The sequence below is a fragment of the Cuculus canorus genome, chromosome 3 (genome assembly GCF_017976375.1).
Source record: "Cuculus canorus isolate bCucCan1 chromosome 3, bCucCan1.pri, whole genome shotgun sequence".
NCBI classification, from domain to species: domain Eukaryota; kingdom Metazoa; phylum Chordata; class Aves; order Cuculiformes; family Cuculidae; genus Cuculus; species Cuculus canorus.
Genome location: NC_071403.1, coordinates 41,353,011 through 41,373,750, shown reverse-complemented (window position 1 = coordinate 41,373,750; position 20,740 = coordinate 41,353,011). Strand labels below are relative to the sequence as shown.

Below are 20,740 nucleotides of genomic sequence, written 5' to 3'. Positions count from 1 at the left end.
ATATTCTTCAGGGAAATGAGTACAGTTTGGTTTGCCTGACCTGAACCTTCTAAACTAATCCACTTTTCAAAATGGCAATTCAGCGTCACTGTTATTAGCAATGACAGAAATATCAGTACTGTTCCTCTACAAATTACTCCATGTTTTAAACTTTTGTACATTTTTGAGCTAGTTTAAATGATAGCATGTTGAAAATATTATGTAGTAACTTGCAGCCTGCTGCTACATCATATTCATCAATAAAGTTGGTGCAAGTACAGGATTTGAAGTTACAGACTACTCGTTGATGCTACATTGAACATCTGCACTTTATTTGCATAGTACAGGGATTTCAGGATCTGGGTTGGGTTTTATTTTCCCATTTGTGTATTAATTTACCACCAAAAAAGGACATGGATGTGTCTATGTGGATATATTGTCACTTCTCACACAGCTTTTCCTTCTTTTGGAACTACAAAGTACTAATAGAAATTCATTATATCTATGTTATGATCTGTGGCCCTTAAAAATCTCTTGGGCTTGGAGAGACAGCAGCCCTGGCCATTCTGTGCATTTGACATGGGGAAACAATCGTTCTGTGAGTACTGCTACTCATGTTAATATGTCTATGGGGATCAGATTACAGTACTCAAATTACTATTTTTTTCAGCGCTCCATCACAATTTGCAGTATTGCTGGGGTAGTAAAGTTATATCATAGCTGTAGAGCTTTTACTAGCCTACAAGCTACCAACCTACATGAAGAGATACCAAGATGGTGTGGTGGCATAACCAGGTCAACATGGTAATGAGAATTTTAAGCTAACCTACCCAAGAAGGTAGTGAGTCTATAACTAGTACCCCAAATAGTCTTTCTCCTAGATATACTATTTCAAAGTGGTATAAAGTAACCTGTTGCAAATGCTTATCCATTGATATTGCAAGTGATTTTGCCAGCCTAAAAATATATGTTGTCATGAAGGGTTTTTGCATCCCTACTCGAAGGAGGGAGGAGCAAAACCTCCCAACGAAGACGTTACTAGAATTCTTCACCACTGTTATTTATATACCTAGCTGTTGTTTATAGGCTACAGTAGAGACCTTTGGGAGTCAAAACTTGTGTCTGTTGATGGGACTGAAGTCTAGTATTATCTCCCTCCATAACTTTTACAGACCCAAAAGCTAGTGCAGTTTGGCAGTGACACCGGAGCATGACTAGTTCAGCCACATGTCTTTGAGTAGGAGCTTTTACCTACCAAATTGGGGTTCCTAACTCAAGACATACACAGAACAGATTTCAACAACTGTGGTAACTTCCTTAATTTCCTTCATAATTAACTGGAGACAAAGAAATGGGAGAACATCTTGTTCGATTGTAGATGTCTTCTGATTTTCTGTCATTCTTCAGTGGTGTATGTCCTCAGTGAACGTAAAGAGAGCGCAGACAATTAATTCAGATATAGGTGTTCTACATTTGTCATGTATAATAGCATTCTAGTTCAAAAACTCTTTTGAAAGTCTGATAGTTGTTTCCAAATTGCAGAGAGCAATTCAAATTAAAGCAAACATAAATTGCAGTGACACCACATACATAACAGTTCTCTTTGAGTATCTTTGGCCCCTCTCTTTACTGATTCTGGACTACTGTGGCTGGGAAACTGTGTAGGACTGCCAGAACCTCTCTACCTACAGGTGTCTCCTGACTGACTTCCAGCTCAGTTTATTTCTGCTTTTCCCTGCCTTCCTTCAGAATTAAGGTTTAACAGTCCCTCTGGGGGTGAGAAGCACTTGGGTAGCCAGTGATAATATCCTGCCTCAGGCTCAGCTCAGTTGGGAAATGAAATCTGTAAAAAGTGCTGATGGTAGTCTTGGAAGGGAAGCTGTGGTACATAGAGGCTGTGTCTGCTTTGTTTCCAACCTTTGTGCTGATAACTGCCTTCATCCCTTTGCTGCTTTACCCTTTGTGAGGACAGTCTTGGCTAATAATATGTATACTATTTTATGCAATTAAGCTGTTCAGTTTACTTCCATGACTAAGTTAACAGAACTGTTAAGAAGTACACTATAAATTATGACATTTTGCAACAGTAGCAAGTCCCCAATGACTTCCTCCACTCTGCCTTTTGCTTTCAGTTAGTGACCACCTTCTAGCATCTGCTGATTAAAACATTTACAATTGACAACTAGTTTTAGCCCTGTAATTTTTAATTGCAGCTTTTGTGGGTATTCTTTCCGTAGAAATCAAGAAAGCAAGACTCAAATTTCTATAGCAGTAGCTTTCCCTTGTGATGAATTTTTGCGTGTATTATTCTTTTTCTTGCTTGCATTCCCATAGAAGGACATGATCGTAATGACATAATATTTTCTCTTACAGAAAAAATCTGAAATCATTTTTTGCAAGATACAAGAAACTGCAGTGGACAAGTTCTTACACTTTGCCAGACTTCCCTTACGATGTCAAGTGCATATTGGCAGAAAAAAAATGCCCTGATCACAGTATGAGAATAAGGATTATTGAATTTTTACAGGCAGACATGACAAAATACCTAGAAGGATCACTGTGAGTAAAAGTTGTTAGATTTATTTTTGGGGGCATCACCAATAGGCTGCAGAAGTAAATTTTCAGATTAATGTAAAGCCATTCTCTTTAATATGCCTGCTTAAGGAGAGGAGGCTAAAGGCCTGAAACCCATTGCAGCCAACAGGAAGACTTCATTCAGCCTTAAAGCTGTCCCTTTTATTATTTGGAGGGGAATTGATAGTCTTGGAAATAGCCAGTTTAATCTGTATCAGTATGGATGCCAGACAGTGTCTAATACTGTCTAGAATACCAAGTATTTCTTGTACATCTCTGTCTTGTTCACACAGGTATCCGAACAGTCAGCAATATAACATTGTTGTCAATGCTTTGCTGCAGGCATACCCATTCCTTAATGAAGATGGGAATGGCTTTGTAAGTATTTTAAAGAGAACTCTGTCTTGAAAAATGTAGGTTGGGTTTTTTTTTTCACATAATCAGTCATAAGAGAATAACCCAGCCCAGAGGAAATCAGTACAGATTTTTTATATATTGCCTCTGTACAGAGCTGTAGGCTTCACTTTGACATGTTTGATAAATCACATTCTTATGTCATTATGTTAATTGAAGGTTAATCCAGTTATAGCCATTCCTCAAAGCCACATGTAAATCATGCAGAGCTGTACGTGAAGTCCCTGGTTGCACATTGGGTATGGTTGGTTTCTGGATTGATTTCTCTCAAAGGATAAATTTAAGTATATGTGACTTACTTGTGTTTTTAAAAACAAGGAAGCCAAGCCTTTAGAAAATTGGCTGTATGAAGGCTAAAATGTGACTGTCTTGCAAGGCAGTATAATTTCTTCTGAATTAGATATCTATCTACAGCATGCAGTAATATTAATGGCTAAAGTATGTTGGGAATCTAGGCCTAATTAAATAAAAAAAGTATTTTAAAACATGGTTTGGGATCTCAATAGGGATATTACAGAAAGCAGTGGAAGGGGATGACTTAAGTTTGAACTACATTTTTTCACTCTTGTGACCCAGAATACATATCTGTGGTCCCAGAGGACTGTGTTCACCTTTTGACTTCGCATCTTTGCTTTGCCATGTGATACTTTTATAGCATCTTGTAAAAGTTTGTGAGACTCAGTGGAGATTGTTAGCTTTAAACATATTTAAATATATATCTTGTATTCAGTTACTGCAGAAAGCAAAATAATTTTGAGAATAAAAAAAAAAAATGTGTGGTTGGCTATTCTAGTTCTCGTCTGAGCCTAAGCATTGTAGGAGGAAAGGGACTAAAGAAACAAAACACATCTTTGAGAGGAGAGAGGGAGCAGAATGATCAGAGAGCAGCAGTCTACCCTTATTTTCCATTAAGATACCTCTCTGAATATCCCAGTGGGGGTCCACTGCTGGGGTCCAGGGTAATGCTACAGCTGGAGCTGTCTCCCTTTGTGAAGGGAAGCTGGAATGACATTCAGGTCCGGTCCAAAGACCTTTTTACAGCCTTTAACGTTTAGAAACAGTTTTTAAACAGATTCTTAAGCTAGGTTTTCAAAAGGCTTTAATTGCAGCAGTACCATAGACTGAGTGAAACTAACTCCATTCTTTTGGAAATGGCTTAGTACTTCCTAGATCAATCCCAGAATTGTTGCTGGCAGAAGGTATGTGATGAGGCAGAGACTTCAGAGTTGTTCTTTATCTTTTGATATTTCTCTCAGCCTTACTAGAAAGCATATCTGGAAGAAACCGTCATAAGTAAACAAGGAAGCTGGAAGCAATTGCAGTATTGCTACTCTAATCCTTCTGAGCCAGCCCCTCTCCATTGCTCGGGTTGAGGCAAGATAAAATGCACTAAAGGTGTTATGTCTGTATAGTTAAGTTTGGAGGAGGGTGTGAGAATGAATTACTATTTTTATTGACCCTACTGTTAGACATTCTGTTCTTCCTTCACAGTCATAAAGGCTATAAATACTTATTTTCTCTTGATCTAAGATAGTTGTGTGCTACAGCAGTAACAGCTTAAAACAAACCTTACAACATATGCACAGCCACTTAGAGTGAGACTTGCAGTAAAACTGAATCCATATACCTTTAAGAAACAAATGTACAACAAAAAAAAATTTGCTAACAGTCATTCTTTCATCTTTTCTCAGAAAAGGTGTATACAACAGCTCAAAAAAATGAAGCTTTTGCAGGCTTTCCTTTTGAAATTGCCTCAGGCTAGCATGGGACTATAAGAATTGCTGCTTGCTGTTCCTGATTAGAGTATTGAATCACAGGTCTTGTAAGACATAAAATTTTACTGACTGAAAAGTTTTGAATACCTTCAACTCGCTTATCTATAATAACTGGACAGTTATTATTACAGTTTTTGAATAGTACATTTGAAAATGTTGAAGAAAACTACCAATAATAACAGCTCAGAGGTAAAACAGAAAGCTCTTTATTTGGGGACTTATGCCTAAATCTATCTAGAAAAGGAAAACTATCATGAGGGTAGTATTTCAAGAAAAAATATTAATTACATCAGTTATTAAATAATGCATATATATAAACTTCTGAAGATGCAATTCATATAATGTGGTTTTGGTGTTCACATCGGGAAGAGAGGAATATCAAAGTTCTTGTTTCTTTCTGTGGACTTGACTTAAAGGGAGGCTTGGGTGATCAGTTGTGCACAGATGTTTGTGTCTGAGAGATGATGCCCTTCTTTCAGTGTGTTGTGAGGCTGAAGAAAGAGACATGCTAAGCATGGCAATTCAGCTTGGCAGGCCTCTCAGAATACTAGTTTCCAGGACAGGTATACCAACAGTCACCTCAGTTTATTTAGAATACCAACAAACATGTTTTCAAGTATTCAGACTTCTAATTTCTTGTCAAAGTTACAGGAAAAAAGAAAGAGTTGCGTGCATTTTGAAAAAACAAAATAGCTGAATGTATTTTGGAGTACTACATCTTGTGTTCCCCCTGGTGTGCTGGAGCTCACTTCTGTCATTGAGTGTTTTCCTTTCTGCTGCTAAAAATGCTTTATCCCATTTTATTGGTAATGACGTTAATGTATTGCTCTTTATTTATTGCTGTGCTGTGTCTTGGTTCCTGGATTCAGTTAAACGCTAAATTCATGCTTAAAAGGAAAGAAATTTCTTACACTTTGGGATGGAGGAGCAGTCACAGTGTCTGCTGGGGTCTGCGGAATGCTGCAGTAGTTCTTAATGAGATGCCCTGAGAGGGTCTGGCAGTGGTGTGACTTTATTTTTAACTCATGAGTCTTATGGTTTGGAGCCCATGACCAGAAATGGATGCATCTTGGATGCTGGAAGGATGCAATGGAAACTGTTCTGGGTTCTTCCACATCCATTACACACCCCTCTGCATGTCGTGGGTGGGCAGGGGCAACCCAGGGGGCGTTCTGGCAGAGAAAAGGGAAGGCTCATCTATTTTTGCAACATTTTCATGGAAATTAAATGGCTTGGAAACTTGGGAAAAATCTGCTGAGGAAAAACAAAAAAACAAATCTAAGAACACATAAATTCACATCAGTATTTGCATAATAAGAAAAAAATTACTTGCAAAGCTTTGAACATTCCATGTTTTTATTTGACTTGTTTTTCCAAAGTACTGAACACTTCTTATGCACAATTCCAAACTATTTAAACACGTAATTCAAACAATGTGTGCATTATTTAGAAGTGTAGTCTAATATTTTCAATCTCATACTGCTGCAATAAGAGGTCATTAAAGGTTTAATGTTTCAAAATTTATTAGTAGATTATCCATAATTCTATTTTCCTGATTAAAAGTTTTCCTGTTTAATTTCGCAGTAGAGAAAATTATGCTTCTGTGCATGTTGAAAAGGATATCTAGTGGAACACAGTCTGAATGATTATAGTGATCCTAAATGAATACGTTTAAAAATGTTACAAATAATACACTTGTATATTATTAATCTAAAAATAAGGTTATTTACTAGGTCACTGTAAAAGCAGGAATTAAGAAATAATTATCTGAAATCTAAACAATAATAATAAAACTATAGTAAAAGCAGAACTCATTTAAGAGATCTGTGGAGCACTAGGAATTAAATTAATTTCCCTACCCTGTTCCAAGATTGGCTTTTAGAAAGAAGTGATTTAAGGTGTTTACATAAGGAATTTTTCCTATGATGTTTTTGTCTACTTAAACAATGTTATCCGAAAGTAACACATAGAACATTTTAAAAATTAATCTCCTCAGTCGAATGATGAAATTGATTATTAGATTTCTGATTTATAATGTAACCAATATAACATTTGTAAGTAGTCGCAGGCAAATAGTTTACATAGAAAAAGCCAAGGCCATAGTTGCCATAGAAGTCAAAAGAAAATCAGCATGACTGTGTTTTGACCACTTGGAAGATACTATTCTATTTGTGGTTTTCCATTTTACAAGGATTACAGCCAACCATTGGGAAAGAGTCACTGCCCTTACTTAATTTCAGCTAAGAGTTGAAAATTGTTTGATTTCAAGACAACCGTACATGAGGAAGGAAAAGAGACGCTTCTCTCATCCTAACCACTTGCCAATGAGCTTTGCATAAGCTGCTCTCCTGAGCATGGGGCTGCTGAGCAGTGCTATAATGCGCTGGACCCAGGGATCCCAGTGCTCATGTGCCTGACTTATATAACCGTTGCACAGAAAACGATTATTCATTAGTAAATTACTGCTTTTAATCTGCATGTAATCCTTTCCCTCCTATGTCAGATAGACACAGACTAATCCTTCTGCTGCTTTACAAGCATTGTAAACCTTGCTGGAGTGGTTTGGGCTTTTTTTTTTGGCAGGGTGGGGGGGGAGAAATTAATAGAACATAAAATTGACAGCTCAAAAATAGTCCTGAAAGCATTCTTTTTAGAAGACGTATTACCCACTAGGGAAAGCACATAAAAGTATGCACTTGTGGTCTCATTCAATAAATAAATTTGTGAGAAGGGACGTGGATAAGCTTGTGAGAATCCTACTACAGAAACAGACCTAGTTAAAACTATTAATTTATCTGAAGAAAGAGGGTGAAACAGCTGAATATTTTCAACTTTGAGGGATATTTAAAGCTCTATATAGGTGAAAGGACAGGTGAAAATGTCTCCTAGCCAAATGAAGGTTTTCAAAAGAAAGAAACAGTAAAAGATTCTACTAAGGGAGTATTGAAATTGTCAGCTGGTAATGTATTCTGGGATGATCATGTTTTAAAATATTTTAACATCTGTTGAACAATTCAGAGAAGTGTTAAACTAAGATATTTTTGTTTGGTTGTTTCTTAACAGCCTTAAAATAACCAAGTCCCAGCTAAATTTTGCTAAGCATATAATTCTGGAGTATTTGCATCAAAATGCAAATGCATAGGGCCAGATTTGTAAGCATGTGCAGGAACCTTAATGGTTCAGGTGGAAAGCAAGTGGCCAAGGCATGCAGTCACCTGCTTTGGAAACCAGTGCTGAGGTGGAATACTCAGACTGAGGCTCTAAATATACCTTGTGAGAAAACTGGGTGGGTAGTTGCACTCTAATTGTTAACATTTAGATTGGTGACTACGTGACTCCTGTTCTGGCAGAATCCTAAGTTTGAAGCTTGCACACTAGAAACGGAAATGAGTTTGGAGATGAGTTCTTGGATGCTCACGTATGACTGTTGGTGAGAGGGTACTTCTTTAAGAGCCTGTAGGTGGGTGGCAGAAAGTGTCTCCCAGAAAAGGCAGACCTGCCCTGGCTGGCGTAGGTTTGCCCAAGAAGAGCTCAGGTAGGTGCTACATGGGCTGTGTTCTTGTAGCACTTCTGCCTTCATTTTTCACCTTTAATGGAGGTCTTGCTTTTAGGATTGAGGGCCTGTAAGTCAGCTGTAGCCTAGGGAGGTGGGAACAGTACTTTCCGCTGGAGAAAGGCAGGGTCACATTGCCTTCACTGCTGTCTTTTAAGAGACTCTCCCATCTGTATCCCGTGGGTGAGGAAGGCAGGTGTGTCAGACTCTCTGCAAAGAAAGGTACTGTACTACATAGTCTACTTCTACTGAATTCTAGTTTACACCAAGTTAACCCTTAAAGTCGTATAACCTTGACTAATAAAGGACATCATTTCTGTAAGAAATTTGGGGTAATCGCTCTTCTGTCTGTATTGTGTTTCAGTACGTTTTAGTGAGTACAGTCTTGAGTATTAAGTATAGTATTGGCATCAATTTTAGAAAGTGAGTTAACGGCTATTTGAATATTTCTTGCCACATCCTGTCATTTACAGTCACTTTTCTGATTAATTTTTATTCCCTCTGGCTGTTGAAACCCCCTCAATAACTGAAGTAAGCAGTTGCTTTTGAGTATCTGAATAAACATTTTCAATATTCACAACTGCAGGGTTTGCCTGCAGATATGTTTAGCAGCCTTGGCTTAGTAATTGCTTCCCCACATGCTGGTACTTAGCACTGCTGACTCCTGCCACAAGACACCCAGCCAGAAACTGCAGATGACCAGCTGTCTGTAAGGATGCGTGAGGAAGTTCGGCTGCCAAGGAGTGATGAGTGGCTCCATTAAACAGTGACTGCACCCACTTCTAGTGCAGAACTGTCTTAAGCTGCAATTTGCGTGCCTTGAGGAGTCTTACAAATGCTAGGACCTACTTAAATGATTCTCTTAATTCAGCAGTTTTGAGTTCAGTTTAATAATACACTTGATGGAGTGTAATTGTAGGCTTCTTGCAAAAGCGGGCACCCCACCATGTCTTTCCAGCTCTTTTGTGTGAGATACAGTAATCAGACAACTGCACAACCAGTCAGATGCTGTCAGAGGCAAGGGAAAACCAATCCACTAAAAAAAACACTACAAACCTTTGTTTTCTGTGGCATCAGTGAGCTGTTTCTCTGTGTAGTTTCATGACCTGATGTCATGGATGTAGTATCCCAAAGTAAAAGCTGAGAAAAAGAAAGCTAACTGTGGTTTCACTAACAGCTCTGGTTATGTTGGATAAATCTAAATCTTAGGTTCAATTACTGTCATCCTTAATAAACCATGCCAGTGCCAGTAGCCCTACTCTTCGGTGGCCATAGTCATACACCACAGGTTCTTGTGACTTCTTCAGTCCTGAAGCCAGCAGTAAGTGATGCTATTCTACAAGTCTTTTTCTGCTTAGTGGCAAAAAAATTTTATAAAATAGAGTTAGGTGAAACAAAGTGACCTGCTATAGGAATGGGGCAAATTCTTTAGAGACACTGATAACGAAAGATTTTCCCCCTCCCCTGCAGTTGCTATGGAAACGGGCCCTTAAAGATCGTTTCAAATATGTTCGGAGACCCATTGAAGATGATGAGCAAGTCCTGAGGAACAAATGCAAGTTTGGCCACAGACGAGGGCAGACCAGGAAATTATCTGCTGAAAACAAACCTGAAGATGTCAAGGTGCAAGCAGAGGTAAGATTTTTGATGCTTAACCTAGTTATGTGTCAGCTTCTTTGCTGATGGCAAGTTCACCAGCCAGTGAAGAGGTGAATCAAATAATGTCATCCTATTGAAACTGATTTTGTATACAGTTTGTTCTATGGCCAGACCCTTGATTTTTTTTTTCCTTTCTGGAGTGCTAAGTAGCAACAGTGGAGCTGTACCTGATACTGGATGCCTTGCACATTTGTTGTTGTTTAGAGTTGTTGCCAGTTGGACATAAAATTCTGTCTTATTTTTAAGTGCAATATTCCCGTTCTGCTTTAGGTTCTATACCTCCAGTTAGAGCGAAAAGCAGTAGAGATTTATGTCTAAGAGCTGAAACCTCTGTATAAATAAGAATGGGAAATGATATATAAGTGGTAGCAAATGGCCATATCCTACTGTCATATTGTACTTTGTTATATAAAACCTGTTTGTGTTGATGTGTTACATACATAGGGATACTTATGAGTGTACACATGCAGTTGGTGTATTTCCTTCTAGTTAGAGAACTGAAGAGCTGTCACTGTCCCGTAGGTGTTTGAAGTATACTAATTATTTTATGCACTTTCATAAATATGTTAAGGTTCCAGTTATGCTTTACCAACGCTCCTCACACTTCCTTCAGTGCTGTAATTAAAATGTGGTAAAAGATAATCAGTTGTAAGCAAGTGATAAAGAAGACATGTCAGCAGATATTTGACATCAGTTTGCATACATCTATCCTGCTGTTTGCCAGACACATGCCTTTAGAAAAGCAAGGGTGGTTTACTAGGTGCATTTCTGCATACATCACCCTTACCTTTGAAGGTAGCTGTAGTTTTCTACCCAAAAAGCAGATATACATTTTTGGTTTGGTTTTCTGTTTTCGGGTTTGGTTTTGGTTTTAGAAGTTTCAGTAAAAGTAGTGTCTGTTTATTCACTTTTGTTTAATCTGTGAAGGAATAAACACTTCCTTCTTTTTGAAAGGTTTGCAAAATTTATGGAGTAAGCAACCTTTAATTTGGGTGCAAAAGAGTATAACAGTCTTGCGTGCAGTAAAGGAGAAATGATAGGCTCTTGGGTTTGTGCATACATTAAGACTTAGCCATCCTTTATCCACTAATGCTTCAAAAGGCAAATGTGGGTCATTTTTGTCACATCAGCTAGCTGAGAAGGTCTTTGCAATAGTCCTGTAGGGATTGCATACTCAACTGTATTTTTCTATAGAGAAGATGTAACTGCACTGTGCTGTGTGATATAAACTAGGAATTACTACTCTTTTTTAATTGCAATGTCCAAGACCGTCACTGGTCATTCCTCATTTGCTTTGGAAGAAGGAAGTATCTTCCAGCCCTTCTAAAGTCCTAAGAATTTTCTGCTAGCCTTAATGTTGCCAGCAAATAAGGGTTAAACTGGCAGGAGGCAGGAGGATGCTAAGTATTCCTGAACAACTTTTCTTTTTATCTTTTTTTCTCGTATCCTGAAAATATGTATAAATAAAATAAAAAAAAATTCAAAAATTAACACTTGTAGAGCCTATTAAGTCCTAAGAATGAGTATCACAAAACTGAGGGTATCATGACTTTCCTGGTTTCAAGTGTGTTTCTACAGTGAAAGCAGGCATCTGGCTCTGAGATGCTAAATTATGTCACTACAAATACGTACAGCTGAAGAAGATGTTTATTTAATATTGTTTTAAACAAATACAGCATGGCATTTTTCATTTTGCATATTTAAGAATACACATAAGTGCACCTTTCTGCTAATCATTGGCATTAACTTATTTGTGGTAAATTTAAACTTCTGAACAGGGTTTTAGCCTCAAAAAGTAAATATTTGGTCTAGAAGCCAATACCACAGGCAAAACCAAATGATACTCAAATTATCACTGGCCAGATCCTCTTGCCTTCATCATTTTTCCCAAGTCTAGAAGAACAGGTCAGTCTTGTGCAGGCTGGAAGCCAACACATCAGGATTAATTAAGGCAAAAGGACAGGAAATTACTTCCAGGTTAAGGACATCTTTGGCGACTAATCAGCCAAGGATTCCTAGCCCCTTTGTGTCACATTCTCACTCAGATAGGCAGGGCGGGACATTTAGGGCATTACAAGTCAAAGCCAACTGGCAAGCAGCGCAGATGAAAGAGCACATCTGGTTCCCACAGATGACCTACTTACCAGCCACACAGCTGACTTCTATATTGAGCTTTAGTTTCTGAATAGCTGTAAGATATAACTCTGTCAAATGTGCTTTGTGTCAGTATACTCTTGGATTGTTAATGGTATGAAACCAATAAAAAGCTTATTTACTAATAGGAAATGCCTCACTGGTATACCTGTCGTTTGCTTTGATATAAAAAGAGTAATAAAGCTATTACTACTAATAACATCCCTGTCTACTCTTTCTATTTCATCATGTGAAAAAACAGTTGCTTGCCAGCACAAGCTTCTTAGGAGGTTTTGGGATGTGCTCAGAGCCACCAATGATGCCTTCCCCTTGGTCTGTCCAAGCCCTGTTACCTGCCAGCAGGCACTCCTCCTCCAAACACACAAGTGTTACTTGGACTCCCAGGCAAAGGATTGCTTCCAGATGCGGCATCTGGTTTTCTCCTCCAGTTTCTTTCAAACATCTGCTGTTGTGTTGCTCGTTACAGAGCATTATACTTAAGCAATGTTGAAGAGTATGCATATTTTAGACTGGCTAGCATCACAGGAAAGGCCCTGAGCAAGTGCAGCACCCAGGGCTGTACAGTGGGGGTAAGAAAGCACAGAACCCCATGCTGGAGGTGACTCGCTGAAAAAGCTATGTGATGGGCCTCCTGAGTTTTGCCGAAATCCACATTAAGATCAACTTGGTGCTCAGAGCCAGATTTAATGATGAGGCCTGGAAGGCTCAACCTGCACAAAGTACCTGGTTTAGGGCAGATATAGAACACAGTCTCTGAACCAGCCAGCATGAGGGAGCTAATTGTTGAAAGAAGTAAACCCATTAATGAGGTGAAGCAGATGATCTGTGTTGTCTTTTGCCTTTATCCTTCTTCAGCCTGCACAACCTTTTGCCAGAGTCAGCCTGATACTAAATCTGAGAGTCTGCTTGAGGCCTCTGGGGATGGTCTTAGGGCTCATTGTCAGGAGAAAAATGATGTTGGGAAAGTTTCTACTTCTGGGTGCTTCACAGTTTACCTCACTGGCTTTATGGTCATCATGATCTGGAAATTGTCTTTTTTGATGAAATAAGGAATCAGGATTGAGTGATGTCTATCCTGGGCATTAGCGTTTGTTTTACCTCAAAATAGGTAAATTAGGTAAGTTAGACATTTCCTAGGGATATGCTTTTCTTTGTGATGATAATTAACATCATGTTTGTCAATGAGGTCGTGCCACTGCAGGAGTCAGAAACTTGAAATAAGATTTCAAGGAATGTGAAGAGAATAGGATTTTGGAGGCAATGGCTGGAGAAAAGGGAAGGAATGAGGAAAAAAAATGGCATTAGCAAGGGAAAAAGGAAACCAAATCAACCAAACGTCTGTAAAATTCTCAAAGGATGAACAGCTTGTGCAGAGGATGCAGAAACTCTCTTGGCTGAGCCTTGTGGTTGAGGGGCACTGTCAGAAAGTACAGCACTAGGTGCCATCTGTATACTGTATAGATGAATATGTGCACTGTGAATGCAATGTGATTGCACATGCAATATGCGCATATGTAAATGCTGTACACAGATGGAGCAGATGTGATAGTTCCTTTTCCTCTAAGATTAAGTATCTCCAAATCAAGTACTTGAATGTCTGCACGGAACGTGAGTGTGCATATACGAATCATCCTTCAATGTGTGTACTGTTGTAATGTGTTTTTTCCACTAGAACTTTTATGTGTATGGTGTTGCTTAGTTAATATTTTAAAATGCTTTTACAGTCTAAGCAAAAGGTTTAAACAGAAATTCCTGGTGTACATCTTATACTTCACCTTCTTATTTATGTCATTCAGTGTCTCTATTGTTTTGTAAGTTAACATAAAGTATGAAATAACACCCATTTTGCTTATGCTGTGTGTTTGGAAAAGCATTTTCAGAAAATCAGAAAGCAGTAGTGATGAGAAATAAACTGACTTTTGTGGCTTTCCAAGTTTGCAGTTGGCAGTATGCGAGTCTAGCTCTGAAAGTGTCTGCCTTGTTCAAAAGGGTGATTATGTGTAATTAAAGTAGAGACTGCTTTAATTAAACATTTCATTTAAGTACAAGTCAGCATGGATCCTGCAGTAGGTTGTATGCTCATTTTGCATGAAAACAGTCTGCCCGTACTGTTTCATCTGTTCCTGTGTTCAGTGTTTGGACATGAGAAGTGTCATGGTTGCAATGCCTTCTCAGTTCTCTCCTACCCTCTGGGGCAAGAAGATGGGTGTTGAGCTGCGTCCGGCTTACTGGCTGCCTTTCAGATTCAGACTTCTTCCTGATCAGTCTGGGGTTCAAGGCTGGTTTTGAGCAAATCTTCACTGTCTAATGATCATAAACTGGCTTAAGCATTCCTCCTGACATAAAATGCCCTGGTGTTCACCATACTAAACGTCATTATGATGAACCTGAAAGTCTCCACAGAAAAAGGGCTGTTCTTTACAATAGTGGTACTAAAAACTCTTCTGTACACTGTGTTTTTATGATGCCTTGTGCCTGTAAGTATTACAGACAAAACAGAAATATAATTTTTCAGTACTCAAAAATCAGGACACAAAATTCAGATTATGCTCATTTGTGAAAGCTTTTTCTCATCCTGAAGCAGTTACAAAATCCAGTTAATGAAAAATATTATCCCAAACAAGGGCCCCACCATACTCCTAGTGTGAGTATGCAAGCATCATACTCTTTGTTTTGGTCCATAAACATGCACCACTTGCATTAAATCAGTTGCAATTAGGAATATACAATGATGCAGTAAATCTATCCTCCCGATTATCTATCTACATTTATTATACATTATCTATCTATATTTACATAGCACTACATACTACAGTATATCAGTTTTGTTCCCCAGTAGGAATGAAATTGTCCAGAGACAAATTGAAATGAAGTGATTAGATATAGATGACACAGACCTCGTGCTGTACTAAAGCCCCTGTATATAGTCAAGGAGTCCTCAAAATCATAGCAACTTTGGTTGCTAATGCCAACTGTAGAACTCAGCATTTGCTTTTCATTTGATTGCAAGCAGTGTAGTTTTAAAGCACCCCAAGTGTTTTACTTCATACTTACCATCGCCCATCCTCAAGGTACATAAACTTTATTTGGTATATTTCCACTGCACTTAATAACCAAAAAGTGATGTCTGAAACAGCAATGACTACTGAGGTCAGTAGAAAACTGTCATTAAATGGTATTTGAATGGTGCTCCACAGACTGTATATATCTGGAGCTCTGTAATTTGACTGACATTTTAAGATGTGTTTTATGGCTGGGTATGTATATCCATTACAGACTACTAGTTTTAAAAAGCTGTCTTAAAAAGCTTAAGGTTCAGAACTACCGATAACTTTCTTCAGCCTAAAAGAGCAGCTTAAAAAGGTGAAAAGATAACTGATGGAAATTGGTCTCAATAGGCTGAACACTACAAGAAAACAAGTTCTAACACAGACTTCAGCTTGCATTACTCATATATAATGGATGATTTACACAATGAAGTTTGGTCTCCCATCACGTTTTTCTTTTAGTAGACAAGTATGACAGCAATTTTTCCTTATACCACTGCTGTATTTCTGTTCGTAGCTTGCTATTGATGCTTACCAAAATGTCAAATGGTATCATTTAGCTAATTAGTAACGTCATTAGCTAAACTAGCTTTCAAGGACAGAGCTGGAAAGTCCATCAACTCCAGCGGTGTTTGCCTTGACAAAGGGTATGGAGATAAGCTGGAGTAAAGGTCATAACTTGTTCTTCTCATTTGTTTCTGAACAGCCCAGACAGTTTGTCTGAGGCTACAGCACACTAGGCTGAGTTTGTTTTGCTTTCCTGCCTCTGTAAGTCAAGGCAGTGAAGGTGATGGTCCCTCTGGAAATGAGCCACTGTGCTCCATATCAAGTAGCTGAAGAAGCTGTTGCTCTTCAGGCAGGAGGCCTGGAAACAGACCCTCAGGAGAAGCCAGTAGTAAGAGAGCTGTTTGCAGTCAAGAGACATCAAGATAGCTCTTGCTCAGAGTGAAAACCGTAAGTGTAGTCAGAAAACCCCAGACAACATTTTGCATGTGTGCATGTGTGAGAAAGCACCAGCATCTTGAGACTGACAAAAATGGACCTATGCTTCTTTTTGTGCAGTGGTCACACCATAGCAAGAGACAGTTCATCCAACTTAGTGCAAGTTAAATGGAACAGCTGAACGGCTCACTTGGGGATGTGTGAATACAGGAATGGTTTTCACAGTCAGTAACCAATATCAATTAGATAGAAGAAAATGCTGCACCTGATGCAGGGAGACTGCAGAGATGACACATGCTAGCAGCAAAACAGGACTCTGATCACTGTGAGCAATCCACTGGAAATTTACACAAAATTGGTTTTATGGTTTTCTGCCTTTCCTGCACCAATTACGAAGGTTTTATTAAAAAGATGAGAAGCAGAAAGCCTGGCGCTGCGAAGGGACAGGACTGCTCAAGGTGCACTTTTCAGACGAAGGAGTGCTTGCAGAATATAAAGCCATACTACAAAAAACAGGGTTTACAAGGCTTTTAAGATGAGTAGTTCAGGCAATCACATTACGGGGACTGTTCTTCATTGAACATAATGCAATGTCAGGCAATGTCAGGGCATCCATCTCAGATCACCGTCAGTAAAAAGGTCACAGAATAATACACTACAGTGAGCAGTAACACATTCTCAGGACCAGATGATATTTGTGCAAAATTTTCAGATGTGTCCAAGGATAAAATAGGCCATTTCTAACTTGTGATATGCAACTTCTCTCATGAAACATGATACTAGAAAATTGGAAGTAGCTAATTTGATGCCAGTTTCTAGAGTTTCAGGAGAGAGCTAGGGAACATATTGACCAAGAAACCCGATGTCTTTACTGGCCAGATTTGCAAGAACTCTAATACAGAACCAAAAGATGAATGCCTTGGGAAGGAATCAATGAAGTTCCTGTAAACATAAGGAACTCTTAAAAAAAAAATTCATTAGTTCTTTGAAGTATTCAACAACCCGGAGGATATGGGAAATCCAGCTGATATAGTTTAACTTCAGAAGAGATTTCACCACATGCCTATCAAAGACTCGTCGAGGATATAATCTGAGAGAATAAGCAGAAAGGTCCTTGCATGGATAAACAGTTAAAAGACAGAATAAAGAAGGCTAGGCAGAAATAGTTTTTACTGTGGAAAAGATTACTAATGCTTAAGTTTAGGGAGTTCAATATATTTCTAAATGAAGTGGAAAAAGGAGAATAGTTGCCCGACCACATTTGGTGATGCTATTAAAGGTACTAAAGACAAAGACTGACTGAAGAATTGAGAAGGACCGCATGCTAATGAGTGACAGGGCAAAAAACCAGTAGATAAAATTTGATAGCGACAGATGAAAAATAAGGCAGAAGGAGAAAACTCAGTCCTAATAGCATTTACAGTGATGGGCTCTGAGCTTAATATCACCACTCCCAAATGATAGTTTTGTATTATGCCAAAGAAAATATGGCACAAGCAGCAGTCCAAAAAAAGTACATTGAAATCTCAGAATTATTTAAAAAAGAAACAAAAGGGAGCACATTATTCCACTGTATGCACCTTTGGTGCCCTAGCATCTAAACTACTATTTGAAGCTTTAATGTGCCCATTTCATAAAGGTTGTGGTGAAATTAGAAAACATGCAAAGACAATAACAAGAATAATTGAAAGTATGGACCAGCTTTTATATGTGGAATGATTAAATAGCTTTGCACTGTCTTGGCTGGAAAAGAGGTGGTTGAGGACAGAATATGACATATCTATAAAACTGCAGTGGGAAGAAGATGGTGACTAGATATTGAATCCAATACAATAGAAGGCAGAAGCAGCAGTAGAAAACAAATAAAAGAAGGCATTTATTCTGCCAGTGCATAATTAAACTGCTGAACTGAACACAGGAGGTTGTGGAAGGTAAGATTTTATAAGAGTTGGAAAAGTGACTGAGAGAAGTAATGGAGGAAAAAAAATCTGCTGAAGGTTACTAATACATAAACTCAGTTCAGTGGAGTCTTGACAGGACTCTGGGGAAGTACCACTACCCAGTCATCTTTACTTTGTATTTTTTCCCAGCACCCTGCTCAGCCAGATAGAGGAGGGTATTGGACTAGGTCACCTGAAACACCACCTCTGTTCCTGTACAGTGATGAAGAGGACAGGAATGTATACTTAAGCTGGTCACAAACAAACATTACTTCTGTAATGCAATTAAGAGTAAATTCCTCTATTAGAAAGAGTACAGGCTGTGCTGATACGTCATCCTACCAAGGGAGTACCTGTGTGTGTCACAGTAAGTAACTGCATGCAAAGCCGATTTTCTTCTGTGATTCCGAGGGCTACTGAAATCCATAGATTTCAATAAACTAGGAAGGAGACAGTTTTTTAATTGTGTACCTTGTGCAACCATTCCTGGAATACCATATGCACAATTTACAATAAGATGTTAATTACACTGGGAAGTTTACTTGCACATACAGAGAAGTTTTGGATGATACATCTTTTGCAGGTCTATGTCTTAAATGTTCTGGCAAACAGAATGAAATGTTTCATCTCCCTCTGGCATTTACCTACAGACCACCACTGACATAGTTGACAGTGGCATCAGTGACAATACTCATGGGAAAGCAGTGCAAATGCAGCCTGAGAGTGGTAATTGTACCAATAACGTATCAGTGGGTCATCAGAGCTTGTTTCAACGGACAAATTCACTGCAATCTCTGACAAAAACTATACAGCCCCAGACTTCTGCCACAGGTGTACAGTTTTGGATAGTCACATCAGTAATTACTGGGATTGGAATTACCACAGGGACAATAATAATAATTTTGAGAAAGATTGTTAATTGTATCTTCAAGTACAAAATAACTTTTTGACAAAAAAACACTAACAGTCAAGCTACTCAAACAATGCTTTCCATTAAGAGTTTTCTTAGTTCAGCTGGACCCTTTAGGGGCTAACACTTCAGATGCAGAAACATGAAGTTAGTTGCCCTGCTTTTAGGACCCGTACAAGTATGAAGAAAATAATATTTCTCTTGGCAATATAGAGATAATATTACTAACCACTGAGTCATCATTAGAACTGCCTACTAATTTCCAGTAAACCACCAAAACAGATGCAGGCAGAGGAATTTCATTAATATCCTCAAACATGTGGTTTCAGCTTGGGAGGATTGACTGATAGCTTTAGTACTGTATGAAAAAAGCTCTTAATATAACTGTTAGAATATGAAGGTGAGTTCATAGAACTGGTACCGAAACTACATTACAGTAACTTCCTGTTGAGCTCAACTACACTCAAATCACACAAACCGCATCTGATATCAAGGACAGCGGATTTGTTACAATTCTGTCCTCCATTTCTTGACAGGAAGAACCTATTCATCTTGAAGGCAGTGCAATAGATGTACACATTAAGTGGCTTAAGCAAGAATATATGAAAACTCAGAGGAACTGGAAAGAAGTGGATAATAGAATGAATGTGACAATGGAAATACGGAGGAAGATGATCAGTGATAAGGCACCTTTAAAGGACATTCTTAGACTATTTCCTTTCTTAAGATGCCCTTATCAGGTAATAGAACTATTTTTAATAATGACATTGAATTCTATGTTATATACGTGAAACAACCATAGGTGTGCATTTTACTGGATGCTCCCATCAATGCCACTCTCTTTAATCTAACTCATGTTTTTTTGTATTCTGGGTTATTTGAAGTATTTTGGTGTTACTTGATGTATTTTTTCTCTGCTTCGAAAAGAAATGGAACCGTATCCTTCAGTTTATAATCTTATGTTACTGAGCTAGTCTTATCCTGTCTTCCTGCTTTCAGTTTTGGGTTTGAGGATTGCAATAATACCATTTTTTTCTTTTTCTTTTAGCTTTTTAGGGAGTTCCAGCTTCTCACACACACAGACATTTATAAGAAAACAGCTGAGATTTTGGAGATTTATTCGGAAAACATATTATCTTTGTATGTCGTGAGGCATAATCCTATTAACATTATGCTTCAAGAAAATCTGAAGCAGCACACAGAGGAAGACATTCTGAAATGTCAGTATAAATCTTCTATGCTCTGATTTAGAGTTTTGTTGTCGCTAATTGTTCTTACTTGTCTAAATAAACTAGCTCTAATTTTTCCGCAAAAACATTTTAAAAGGCCACAGTTGCTTGAAAAATATATATTAAAAATAGTGATATAGTCACTATATATTATATAGTGATAGTAAGAAGCATTAAGAATAAAAGCTAATAAATTACTAAGAAATTAAGTCAGTCAGGTATTGAAACTTGTTTTTTCTATTCAATACAAGATTGCAGGTTTGATAAAGTTAGTAACTGCCTTCAAATAAGTTGAGAAGAATTATGTATTTCTAGATACGTAAAAGAGTTGTTATTGATTTCTAAAAATACATCCAGAGACCAAATTTTTCAGTTTAGAAATAGTCCCATAAAAAAAGACCATTTCCTTTAGAAGGAGTGGTACTGTTCCTATCGTTGAAGTCCTCATCCCCGTGAAATAACAGAAAAAATAGTTACCACTGCCTGTGTTTCAAGTACCTTGTCTCTGCAGAAACACTTTGCAGGAATAAATGCACAGACTGATACCCGTAAGTGAGCAGATCC

The 20,740-nt window shown here is 38.2% G+C and overlaps 1 protein-coding gene across 7 annotated transcripts in view; it reads left to right on the top strand.

The window, feature by feature from the left end:
* The window catches only part of SAMD3 (sterile alpha motif domain containing 3), a 76,056-nt gene that overhangs the window by 51,782 nt on the left and 3,534 nt on the right, over positions 1 to 20,740 (top strand). For all 7 annotated transcript variants that reach the window (XM_054061489.1, XM_054061487.1, XM_054061483.1 and 4 more), the window contains 5 exons: positions 2,353 to 2,538; positions 2,847 to 2,931; positions 9,766 to 9,930; positions 19,484 to 19,687; positions 19,996 to 20,167. In XM_054061489.1, coding sequence (XP_053917464.1) covers positions 2,353 to 2,538; positions 2,847 to 2,931; positions 9,766 to 9,930; positions 19,484 to 19,687; positions 19,996 to 20,167 — 812 coding nt within the window. The remainder of the gene's footprint in view (positions 1 to 2,352; positions 2,539 to 2,846; positions 2,932 to 9,765; positions 9,931 to 19,483; positions 19,688 to 19,995; positions 20,168 to 20,740) is intronic.